This window comes from Babylonia areolata, chromosome 24 (genome assembly GCF_041734735.1).
Source record: "Babylonia areolata isolate BAREFJ2019XMU chromosome 24, ASM4173473v1, whole genome shotgun sequence".
Taxonomy (NCBI): domain Eukaryota; kingdom Metazoa; phylum Mollusca; class Gastropoda; order Neogastropoda; family Buccinidae; genus Babylonia; species Babylonia areolata.
This window is the reverse complement of record NC_134899.1, coordinates 16,751,527-16,764,026: the sequence shown is the minus strand read 5'-3', so window position 1 is coordinate 16,764,026 and position 12,500 is coordinate 16,751,527. Positions and strand designations below refer to the sequence as shown.

At 45.9% G+C, this 12,500-nt stretch overlaps 1 protein-coding gene across 3 annotated transcripts in view; it reads right to left on the bottom strand.

The window, feature by feature from the left end:
• LOC143298773 (protocadherin-7-like) overlaps positions 1-12,500 on the bottom strand; it is a 275,058-nt gene that overhangs the window by 78,938 nt on the left and 183,620 nt on the right. For all 3 annotated transcript variants that reach the window (XM_076611722.1, XM_076611724.1, XM_076611725.1), the window contains one exon: positions 2,140-2,848. In XM_076611722.1, coding sequence (XP_076467837.1) covers positions 2,140-2,492 — 353 coding nt within the window. In that variant the 5' untranslated portion in view covers positions 2,493-2,848. The remainder of the gene's footprint in view (positions 1-2,139; positions 2,849-12,500) is intronic.

Here is a 12,500-nt window from a genome sequence, read left to right as displayed (position 1 = left end):
TGTCTGATGACAACAAACCATGTATTGTTATTATATTGATGCCTCCCTTGTCAGTCTCTCTCCGTGTCTATTTTTTTTTCTGTCAGTATCTCACTATGCCTGTCTGTTTGTCAGCCTCCCCCACTTTCTTTACTTTTCCCTTTCCCTAATCTTGTTTCTCCTCTCCGCCTCGCCCCTGTTATCATTTACTTATAGCATTATGGTATTGTACATAAACATGTATACTTATCGATGATCTGTTGCGTATGCAATTTTGTTAACGTTACTGTTGTGAATATTTTGGCTCCAATTTTCATTTCCCGGATGGCCGGATGTAAACAAGCATAATGAATGTGCTCACACTGTTACCTTATTGAAATAATATTCCGTTCATTTGTTCGTTTTCTCTCTCTCTCTCTCTCTCTTGCTCGCCCCTCTAAATCTCTGATTTTATGAGGCGTATTCACATCATTTATATTCCCTCCATAATTGATGGGTTTCTGAAACATTCTGTAAAACACAATTGTTGTTCCCTCTTTCTCTCTCCACTCCTACACCTCCCCTCCCCACCCTCACCCAATCTCTCTTTCAAACTATTCTATTTGATAATGTACGTTCACATCGTTTTTGCTTTCCCCATTGATTGATGGGCTTCTAAATCGTTTGTAAAACAACAACAACAAAAAAAAACAAAACAAAACAACCACCTGTTCTTGGTCTTGTTCTCTCCCTCTAGAGGATTGTCCCCTAAATGAATGAACCATTAATATCCGTCTCTCTCTCTCTCTCTCTCTCTCTCTCTCTCTCTCTCTCCGTCCGTACTGGATTTATTTTCTCGTTCTTATATGGCTTTTATTTCCTTCTTCAGCTTTTCATTAACTCAGAGAAATGATGTGAACAAATCTTGTTTGAGATTTTTGTTTGTTTTGCCCTCAATAAAGAAACGACTCTCTGTCTCTCTCTCTCCCACTGTCTCTCTTTCTCCTTTCCTCCACCCCCCTCTTTCCCTTCATCTCTCCCCATATCTCTCTCTTTCCTTTTCCCCTCAAACTTCGATACAACTTTTTGTTCTTCGTCAAAAGGCCAAGATGATAATATACAAGCTGCATATACGTTAAGAAGCATACATCTGTATCAATTACTGGCTGCGGCTCTAAAGACGATATTATCTGTCACGTTCAGTTTGGGGGTGTATTCATCATGACAATGATCAAATGACGAACAGAGTACGAACACTTTCCTTGTTTTTACCTGTTTTATATGGATATCGAGTTTACGAGTCATGGGCCTACAAGCAATCAAATTGCTTTGTTTTCTCTCTCCTTTTCTTCTCATTTCATTTCAATTATTTGCTTTCTATGCATGTTTCACTTTATCACATTTTAATGCGCCTACTTCTTTCTTTGTACAGTTTATTTCGTTTCAGTTATACATACCTTAGGGTAGACTCTCAAGGCCGTGACCAGCGCGTTGGGTCTATGCCAAGTTAAAGCATGTGCTCCGTAGCCTAACCACCTTCTAAAATATTTATCTTATGTTATTTTCTAAGGCAGATATAAAGTAGCATACATCGTCCAGTCAACGCGCTCTTTCAGTGACGCTCCCTTGTAACTGAAACTTGAAAGTGCCTCCTCCCCTAACTGCTATCTCCCCACCACCCCCCTCCTCTCCCTCACACCTTTCCATTACGACGTCTCTTACAACTGAGAACACTATCGTTTATCCATGATCAGATTTCTGTTTAGCTGTGATCATCTATAGTCAGTTTAAAGAAAAAAGAAAAAAAAAAATGTGTGTGTGTGTGTGTGTGTGTGTGTGTGTGGACAGGACTTTGTTTGACATTTTCCTGTTGTCCTAGTTTTGTACAAGATTTTCGTGTTGTCTTGTTTATTTTTATGTGGTGAATTGTGAACGCCCCCCCCCTTACCCCCCCAAAAAAACAACAACCCCCCCCCAAAAAAAACAAAACAAAAACAAAACAAAACAAAAAAAAGACACACAACAAAAACAAAAAAAGAAGAACAACGAAAACCAAAAACCAACTGTTTATACCAACAGATAACTCCCCCCACCCCCCCCCCCAACCGATCTCCCACTCATCTCTTCCTTCCACCACCCGTCCCCAATCCCACTCCCTCCCCCCCCTCCCTCTCCACTCACCTGCACAGTGCCTCCCTGTCCAGGACCCGGCGGGTGCTGAGGATGCCCGAGTCGTTCTGCAGCCGGAAGTAGTTCCTGGCGCCGCCCGCGCCCCCGCCCCCGCCGGCCAGGAAGCTGTACGTCAGGGCCCGGAACTCCGCCTCGCTTCCCACCAGGTCCCGGAGGTTGGAGTCCTGGGCCACGTTGCCGACAAAGGTGCCCGCCGGCAGCCCCTCGTCCAGGGAGTAAACCACGGAGATGTCCTGCCCGCGGGCGCCGCGCGGACTGAACGGCGTCAGCGAGAGGAGGAGAAAGAGGACGAGGGTCGCGGCGCGGGTGAAGGAGACGTCGTTGTAGGGGCGGAGAAAAGACATGTTTTTCTGTGGGTAGTGTGTGGGGGCTTGGGGGTGGGAGTGGGGTGGGGGGAGGTTGTGGGGGGGAGGAGGTGGGAAGCTTGGCAAGGGATCGACCAGTAGCTTCGTGGTTTTTTTTTGTTTTTTTTTTTGATTGACAAGAAGAAGAAGACAAGGAACGTGGGAGGAAGGAGGAGATACGGGTGGGTTTGTGAAGTAAGGGTCAAGGAGAAAAAAGGAAGGACAGGAGAGGAGAGGGAGACGAAAGAGGGGGTGTGGAGGGCTAGGAGGCTGAGCGTGGCCCTGGCTGGCCTCTTCCGGGTCCTGTCTTGTCTGATGCTATCTATCCCCTCATGGTACCGACTCTCCGCTCGTATCTGTTGACACAAAGCAAATCACCCTCCGTTAGTAATGTCACCACAAGACAACGGTGGCTGTTTGCATAAATTTTCCGCCTCCCTCTGTGTGTGTGTGTGTGTGTGTGTGTGTGTGTGTGTGTGTGTGTGTGTGTGTGTTGCTGCTCAGCTCTGCGAGGGGGAATGGGAGGTGATAGCTGTGGAAGGGTGGAGGGTGGGGGATGGGATGAGAAATGGAAGAATGGAAGGATGGTAAGTAGATGATGATAATAATAATACTACCACCACCACCACCACTAATAATACTAATGATGATGATAATGATAATAATGGTTATTCATAATCACGGCGCATATTCGAATGACTGCGCACAAAGCCCTTTATAACACAATATGTTCCAAATCACAATACATTACGTTGCACCATCCATCAAAACATGCAGGTCATTCATAACAAGACAATGAATCAAAAGCACATACTCACAATATAAACATAGCAAAGCATGTGCGGATGCACATAAACATTCATGCATGCATACACACACATACAACAATGAATCAAAGACATTTTTGAACACATTAGTCTGGTGGTTGTTTTTGAAGCAGGGAACGGACAAGCAGTGTCTTAATCTCTATGGCAAGGAGTTGCCATTGGGCGGAGGCGGTGAATGAAAAGGAACACAAGTTCGACCGAAACGGATGGAGAAAGGGACAGAGAAAGAGAGAGACAGACAGACAGAGACAGAGACAACGAGAAAGAATTTAATCTCTCTGTTTGGTGTCCACGATCATGATAATTTTATATTTGTCTTTATAACGAGCCTGTGATTGCGCAAGTTAATTTCCATGTGGATTGACAAAGTGCTTTTGGCTTGATTGGATTGTTTTAATTGACAGAGAAAAAGAGAGGGAGGGTGAGAGCGAGCGAGCGAGCGAGCGAAAGAGAGAGAGAGAGAGAGAGAGAGAGAGAGAGAGATACAGACAGACGGAGAGAACAGACGAGATAAGGAGGGAGAGCGAGGGAGAGAAAGAGAGAGGAAGAGAGAGGGGAGAGAGAGAGAGAGAGAGAGAGAGAGAGAGAGAGAGGGGGGGGGGGGGACAGAGAAGGGGGTGGGGAGAGAGAAGGGTCCGTAACTACACGCAAGCAGACGATCACAGAAAGCAAAATGACAGCCGGCCAAACTTCAGACAGCCATGGCCACTTCAAACCGCCTCACCCTGCCTCCCTCCACGGAAGTACAAGAGGAAAAATATAAAGAGTAGAGGGTTAGGAAGTTGGCGGAGGAGAGCGGCGTGGTTGAGGGTGTGTGTGTGTGTGATGGGGTATGGGGTGCGGGGTGGGTGGTTAGAGGGGCAATATCAGCAAATCAGCGCCACAGACTTCCAAACTGCTCCCTCCTCCTACAAGCGGCCGATGATCACTCCACCATGAAACCGACAAACCTCCAGAACAATTTGACGAGCAAGGAAGAGGTGCCCTGCCAAGCGCACCAGCCACAGGAAAAGGGCCGAAGGAACCAACAGAACAGAACAGAACCTGCAGCATACATGCTCCGGAGAGCAAAAGCCAGAGCGAACATCAAACAGACCAACGCTTCACATCAAGAGTTCCCCTTGCGGTTATTGGCAACCAGGAGCAGGAAGCCAGGCGAACTTTTACCCTTGAAACGGAACAGCCATCGTTGACTGGGGGTCGCTCATACTTAGTTATAGGCAGATTCTCCTTGCTCCGGTGCCTGCAAATCACCCCACGAACTTCCTTTGCTCCGGGGGAAGATCTCAAACGAGTGCAACGGTGTTTAATGAATGAATGAGTCAATGGCCTTTCTCATCTTCCTCTCGCTGTTTGACGAGGGAGCAGTGAGGGGTGTTTTGGCTAGAATGACGGACCCATGCTGGATGATTAATAATATTAACGTTTTACAGTACTCTTTATATCATTCTCTCTCTTTCTCTCTGTCTCTCTCTCTCTCTGTATGTGTGTGTGTGTGTGTGTGTGTGTGTGTGTGTGTGTGTGTGTGTGTGTGTGTGTGTGTGTGTGTGTGTGTGTGTGTGCACACGTTCAGCCTACAAAAGGCATCAACCCAAACCGAAGCATGTTATGAGCTCAAAATAAGTCCGGACCGAGTGCCACCTGTTTTTCAGATGCAGCTTTAGAACTGTGGTTAAAAACAAGTTTCTGGTCAACAAGTATCTCTCAGATCAAGAAAAATGCTAGGTAAAATCACAAAACATATAACAGAGTACATCATAGCAATAAAACATTAAACAAATAAGCAAAGAGATTAAACCAACGACATGTTTTTGTCCTGATCCTCAGTCAAACCACAGAAAAACGACAGAAAAGAAACTGAGAGAGAGAGAGAGAGAGAGAGAGAGAGAGAGAGAGAGAGAGAATGGGAGAGAGTTAGTTTAAGAGAGAGAGAGAGAGAGAGGGTATGGGAGAGAGAGAGTTTAAGAGAGAGAGAGAGAGAGAGAGAATGGGAGTGAGAGAGAGAGGGGGCGGGGGGAGGGAGGGGAGGGGGTAGAATGGAAGACACACACACAAAAAAAAGAAAAAAGAAAAAAAAAGACGCAGAAAAGGACCAAGACAGACAGAGAGATGGAAGGAGAGAGACAGACAGATAGACAGAGACCGACCGACAGACAGACAGAGAGAGTGGGGAGGGAGGGAGAACTGAGGCTGAGGGAGGGATAGGCATAAAGGGAGGGACAGGCATAAAGTTATACAAACTAAACAGATGATCACAGAAAGGGAAAATGACAGCCTGCCAAAATTCTGACAAAAAGGGCCACATCAAACCATCTCCGCAGGCGTCCCTTCCAGAAGGGAGAGAAAAATGGCATTATCAGCACATCAGAGCTGCGCCCAGTCCGATCCCTTCTACAGAGCAAATCTAATGCTTTACATGAAAGAATATGGCACTGCCATTAGTACAGTGAAATCAGTTCACAGTTGTTGTTTTTTTGTTTTGTTTTTTCTTTTTGTTATATTTCTTGATAAGCAAGAAAAGGACCCCGTTGTGAACGTTAGTCTTCGGTCTGAAATCAGCAGACTTCGATAATAAACTGCTATAGTAAACATTCTTACAGTTCTCTCTCTCTCTCTCTCTCTCTCTCTCTCTCTCTCTCAAGGAGGAAGGTGGCAGAATGGTTGACGCTCAGCTGCCAATATGGAGAGTCCGTGAGGGCGTGGGTTTGAATCCCGCTCTCACCCTTTCTCCCTAGTTTGACTGGAAAATCAAACTGGGCGTCCAGTCATTCGGGTGAGACGATAAACCAAGGTCCCATGTGAAGCACGCACTTGGCGCACTGAAAAAGAACCCATGGCAACAAAATGTGTTGTCCTCTGGCAAAATCATGTAAAAGAAATCTACTCTGATAAGTAAACAAATATATCAGCATGCACTCATGGCCTGACAAGCGCGTTGGGTCATGCTGCTGTTTGGCATCTGCTTAGCAGATGTGGTGTAGCGTATATGGATTTGTCCGAACGCAGTGACACCTCCTTGAGAAAGTGAAACTGAAACTCTCACTCTCTCTCTCACAGACACACGCACACACTCACACCTACTCCCACGCTACCCCCCCACCCCTCCCTTCATCCTCAACCCCGTTTCCCTCCTTCTTCTGTCCGATATCAACGAAAGACTTAAAACCAAAATAAAACAAAAAATCCCTTCTACAGTGCCTATAGATGGCATTTTACAATGAAACCAACAACCTCCGGAACAATTTGACGAGCAAGGGCCGGCGTGCAAGTCACAGAAAAAGAGCCACAAAAGATTCAACGAATGTTCGAACAAAGCCTGGGTGTCCGGGAGAGCAAAGCAAGACTGCGAACATCAAAACAGACCACGCTTCACATCAAGAGTTCCCCTTGAAGTTATTGGCAACTAGGATCAGGAATCCTGACGAACCATTCCCTTGAAACGAAACAGCCATCCCTGACTGGGGGCGCTCATTGACGAAACAGCTTTCTCCTGTTCTGGTGCCTGTAAATAGTTTACGAACCTTCTTTGTGGGGGAGTGGGAGGTGGGGTGGGGGGTGGGGGGTGGGGGTGGGTCTTAATTTACAGATGCAGTAACAGGCCAGTGGTTAAACCACTGGACTTCGAATCCTAGGGTTCTGAACACAATTTGCCAGGATACTGAAACCAGGATACTGAGGTGGTGCCTTCTCATTGGGTAGAATCCCGGGTGTGTCTGGTGGATTAAGAGTGTCTATTTTTTCCGAACTCCTAGGTCACCATTATGTGCAGACCTGCCAGAACCATAACCCCCTTCGTGCGTATTACATGTATGCAGAACATCAGCTGTGGACGTTAAAGAACCCGTAATTCATATCAGTGTTCGGTGTTTTATGAAAACACGAACATACCAAACATGCACAGTCCGAAAATAGAGTGTGGCCGCCTTACTGGCGAGGTTGAATATGGTCATTAATGTAAAAACCTACTCGGAGTTCCATCAACACGAGTGAACGTGGGAGGTGCAGCCCACCAACGGCGAAAACACGAGTCTATAGGTATTTAATGAAACAGTTTAGGACTTTTTTTTTGGTCATTATCCTTTTCTGAAAGTGTTTCTGGTGGGAAAGAAGCAATGGCCAGTTGAGGTGATTTGCACAATACACTGAGGGTTACATGTTTTGAAAGCCACCAGCAGCTAAAAGTGAAACAGTGGATTTTTTTTTCCTGTCCGACCTGTTTTTACTGAAAGCCACCAGCAGCTAAAAGTGAAACAGTGGATTTTTTTTTCCTGTCCGACCTGTTTTTACTGAAAGCCACCAGCAGCTAAAAGTGAAACAGTGGATTTTTTTTCCCTGTCCGACCTGTTTTTACTGAAAGCCACCAGCAGCTAAAAATGAAACAGTGGATTTTTTTTCCCTGTCCGACCTGTTTTTACTGAAAGCCACCAGCAGCTAAAAATGAAACAGTGGATTTTTTTTCCCCTGTCCGACCTGTTTTTACTGAAAGCCACCAGCAGCTAAAAATGAAACAGTGGATTTTTTTTTCCTGTCCGACCTGTTTTTACTGAAAGATGAGCGATTAATCGGCCCAGAAACGAAAATGATATCGTCTGGCGTCATCAAGGTTTAATTTGTTGGGTATATATGTGTACCTTTCTTTTCGTGGAAATGCAGCCGTTCTAGATGTGAGGGGGAAACAAAAACCAGCGATATCCATTTCACAAATTCGGCTTTTAAAGCTGTGATACTATGACAAGTATTTTTTAATCAACTCCGTATGTATATGTGAAAAAAAGCAAAAACAACAACAACCCCCCTCAAAAAAAAACCCCAAAACACACAACAAAACAAACAAACAAAAAAAAAAAAAAAAAAAAAAAAAGAAAAAAAAAAAAGCAGAAAAAAGCTTGTCGTCGTGCTTCCTCCCCACTCTCTCTCTCTCTCTTCTTCAGCAAGTCGATCGGAATTAGCTCTCTTCTCGATTTGCGCCTGAAATGTATCACTACTCGCGTGCGGGTTCGTTGGCCTGCGGCTGGTCACCCACACACTGACCAGACGGGTCTGGTCAACAGGTCATCCCCAAAAGATAGGAGAGATCGAAACCGACTCGGCTTTGGCATCCGTATTGACGACCTAGGACAGACAGTGTGCTGTTCCCATTGGTCGTCAAGTCTCTGCGTGGCTCGTTATCCCGCGTCGCTGAACACGGTCGCAGCCAACGTCGTATACCCTAGAGAAGTTACATCCACTTAATGTGACAAATTATGCATTGATGTTGTATCTGTGTATCATGCCTATTGATCAAGTTGGTCTGCTACTGCTGCAGCCACTTCTGTTGTAACTATGCTTCTACAACAACAACAACAACCGCTACCGCGATTGAGACCGCTACCACTACTACCACTTCTCTGTAACTATGCTTCTACAACAATAACAACCGCCGCTACCGCGACTGAGACTGCTACCACTACTACCACTTCTCTGTAACTATGTTTCTACAATAACAACAGCTGCCACGACTGACACCGCTACCACTACTACCACTTCTCTGTAACTATACTTCTACAATAACAACAGCTGCCACAACTGAGACTGCTACCACTACTACCACTTCTCTGTAACTATACTTCTACAATAACAACAGCTGCCACAACTGAGACTGCTACCACTACTACCACTTCTCTGTAACTATGCTTCTACAACAACAACAACAGCTACCGCAGCTGAGACTGCTACCGCTACAACCACTTCTCTGTAACTATGCTTCTACAACAACAACAACAGCTACCGCAGCTGAGACTGCTACCGCTACTACCACTTCTCTGTAACTATGCTTCTACAACAACAGCTGCCACGACTGAGACTGCTACCACAACTACCACTTCTCTGTAACTATGCTTCTACAACAACTGCTGCCACAACTGAGACTGCTACCACTACTACCACTTCTCTGTAACTATGCTTCTACAATAACAACAGCTGCCACAACTGAGACTGCTACCACTACTACCACTTCTCTGTAACTATGCTTCTACAATAACAACAGCTGCCACAACTGAGACTGCTACCACTACTACCACTTCTCTGTAACTATGCTTCTACAATAACAACAGCTGCCACAACTGAGACTGCTACCACTACTACCACTTCTCTGTAACTATGCTTCTACAATAACAACAGCTGCCACGACTGAGACTGCTACCGCTACTACCACTTCTCTGTAACTATGCTTCTACAACAACAACAACAGCTACCGCGACTGAGACTGCTACCGCTACTACCACTTCTCTGTAACTATGCTTCTACAACAACAACAACAGCTACCGCAGCTGAGACGGCTACCACTACTACCACTTCTCTGTAACTATGCTTCTACAACAACAACAACAGCTACCGCAGCTGAGACTGCTACCACTACTACCACTTCTCTGTAACTATGCTTCTACAACAACAACAGCTACCGCAACTGAGACTGCTACCACTACTACCACTTCTCTGTAACTATGCTTCTACAACAACTGCTGCCACGACCGAGACTGCTACCACTACTACCACTTCTCTGTAACTATGCTTCTACAATAACAACAGCTGCCACAACTGAGACTGCTACCACTACTACCACTTCTCTGTAACTATGCTTCTACAATAACAACAGCTGCCACAACTGAGACTGCTACCGCTGCTACAACTACCGCTGCTGCTCCTTCTCTTACCAGTACACTGCATTTTTCTTAAAGTCAGTCTGTCGTGTGATCCCTTTTGCGAAAACGCGCCACAGTGATAGTAATCATACTGTCCATATTTTCCTTTAACCGTTTTCTTATTCTCCGCGCTTTCTCTCTCTCTCTCTCTCTCTCTCTCCGTGTGTGTGTGTGTGTGTGTGTGTGTGTGTGTGTGTGTGTCTGTGTCTGTGTGTGAGTGCTTGTGTGTGTGTCTGTGTGTGTGTCTGTGTGTTTGAGATAACAGCATCAGTGAATAAGACAACAGATGGCTACTGTGCTGAACAGTGGCACCAGACCTATCTCACTGTGACCATTCATAGATGAAGTGGACTGCCAAGCAGACAGTACAATGTATCGGCCAGACACAGCCATCCATCTTATAACTGCTCCGAAGCGCTAGAAAAGCCACCCATTTTATTATTAAAAAAAAAAAAAAAATTAATGTCTCAATGGATGAAATGATGGTTTTGGAAGATAGCATACAAACACTAATTTTATATTTTACAGTCTTCTGGGGGCGTAGTTCACCATTTTGCATATAACTATACTATAGTGTGACGTAGTGTGATGTAATGTGGTGCAGTTTGTAGTGACGTATGGTGTAGTGTAGTGTTACTACTGTATTGTATTGTATTGTAGTCCAGTGTAGTGTAGTGCCGTGCAGTGTAGCTCGCGCGCGCGCGTGTGTGTGTGAGTGTGAGTGAGTGAGTGAGTGAGTGAGTGAGTGAGTGAGTGAGTGAGTGAGTGAGTGAGTGAGTGAGTGAGTGAGTGAGTGAGTGAGTGAGTGAGTGAGTGAGTGAGTGAGTGAGTGTGTGAGTGAGTGAGTGAGTGAGTGAGTGTGTGTGTGTGTGTGTGTGTGTGTGTGTGTGTGTGTGTGTGTGTGTGTGTGTGTGTGTGTGTGTGTGCGCGCGCGCGCGCGCGAGTGTATGTGGCCAAAAGTTGGAAAGCTCTCAAGAAGTAAGGTGGATGGAAGTCGAAATGCGCTTGAAAGATTAAAATGTAATACAGAGAGTGTATTCGTGTGTGGAGAAATGGGGGCAATGAGTTGGGGGAGCGGGTGGGGGGTGAGGGGTGAGGGGAAGAGAGTGAAAAAAAGGAAGAGAACTCCGTACTTAAACAACCTAAAGATTAAAATGTAATTGGAGCGGCGTTTGTTTTGACAGTGAAAGAGAGAGAGAGAGAGAGAGAGAGAGAGAGAGAGAGAGGAGGTAGGGAGGGGGGGAGACAGACAGACAGACAGACAGACACAGTTAGACAAAATCGAGACAGACAGAGAAACCGCTGACAAGGCCAATTCTGAGACCACCAGGCCAAAACATCACCCTCACCCCTACACCCTCATCCCTCCCCAACTCCTATCCCCCCCCCCCCACCACTACAACTTCAGTCCTCCAGCGACTCTCTATTCCCCTACTCCCTCCTTCACTCTCTCTCGCTACCTCCACCCCCACCATGTAGCGGTCTCCTCCTCCGCACCCTGCCCCCCCCCTCTCCACTCTTCCCTCCACCTCAATTCCCAACGTCCCATCTCTCTTAAGAGACCCCCCCCCCCCACACACACACACACCACCCCCTCCCACTCCTCCTCCTCTCCAAGAAACTGACGACAAACGTACGTGACTAACTACGGCAATATCTCACTTGCGCCAGAGTGCCAATACTTTCTACTCCCCCATCTCTCAGAGCCAATTCCCCCGCCTCATCATCGCCGGCTGTCATCGTCAGGCACGAACGAAACGACGCTCACAACTCAATCTTCCACAAAAAGAAGAAAAAAAAGAAAAAAGTTTGGTGATAGTAGTAGTAGTAGTAGTAATAGTAGTAGTAGTCGTATTAGTAGTAATAGAAATAGGAGGAGGAGGAGAAGCAGGAGGAGGAACAGTAGAATTAAAACGAGATGAAGGTAGGGGTATGGTGGAGAGAGGGGGGGGGGGGGACTGAAGATAGATAGATAGAGAGAGAGAGAGAGAGAGAGAGAGAGAGAGAGAGAGGAGGGGTGGGGAGTGGGGGACTGTGGTGTAAGTTACGACTTTTAAAACAGATGGATTCTAATTACGAGGTCAATAAGACCCAGACAGTGTACGGTACATTACACATTAGTGATTACGTAATCTTAAAAGCCAGGGTTTATCAGGGATGTCTGTCGACTTGAAGCGCGCACTGACGCTCCTGCGCAGGCACATACATACATACACACGCGCGTGCACGCAGGCACGCACACATACACACCTTCATACACACATTCACACACACGCACACACATACACACACACTCACAATGACAAGAACATGTCTAAGTGGTTATATTTTTTAAATGATAATAATAACCATCATCATCAAAATAATGCTAATGATAATGTCAATGATAACAACAACAACAACAAAACAACAACAATAATAATAATCAATGAAAATCAAACAACGACCCCACATCAAACGTCTAGTCCTACCAGATTCTAAAAGCCGGACATTCTCCTGAT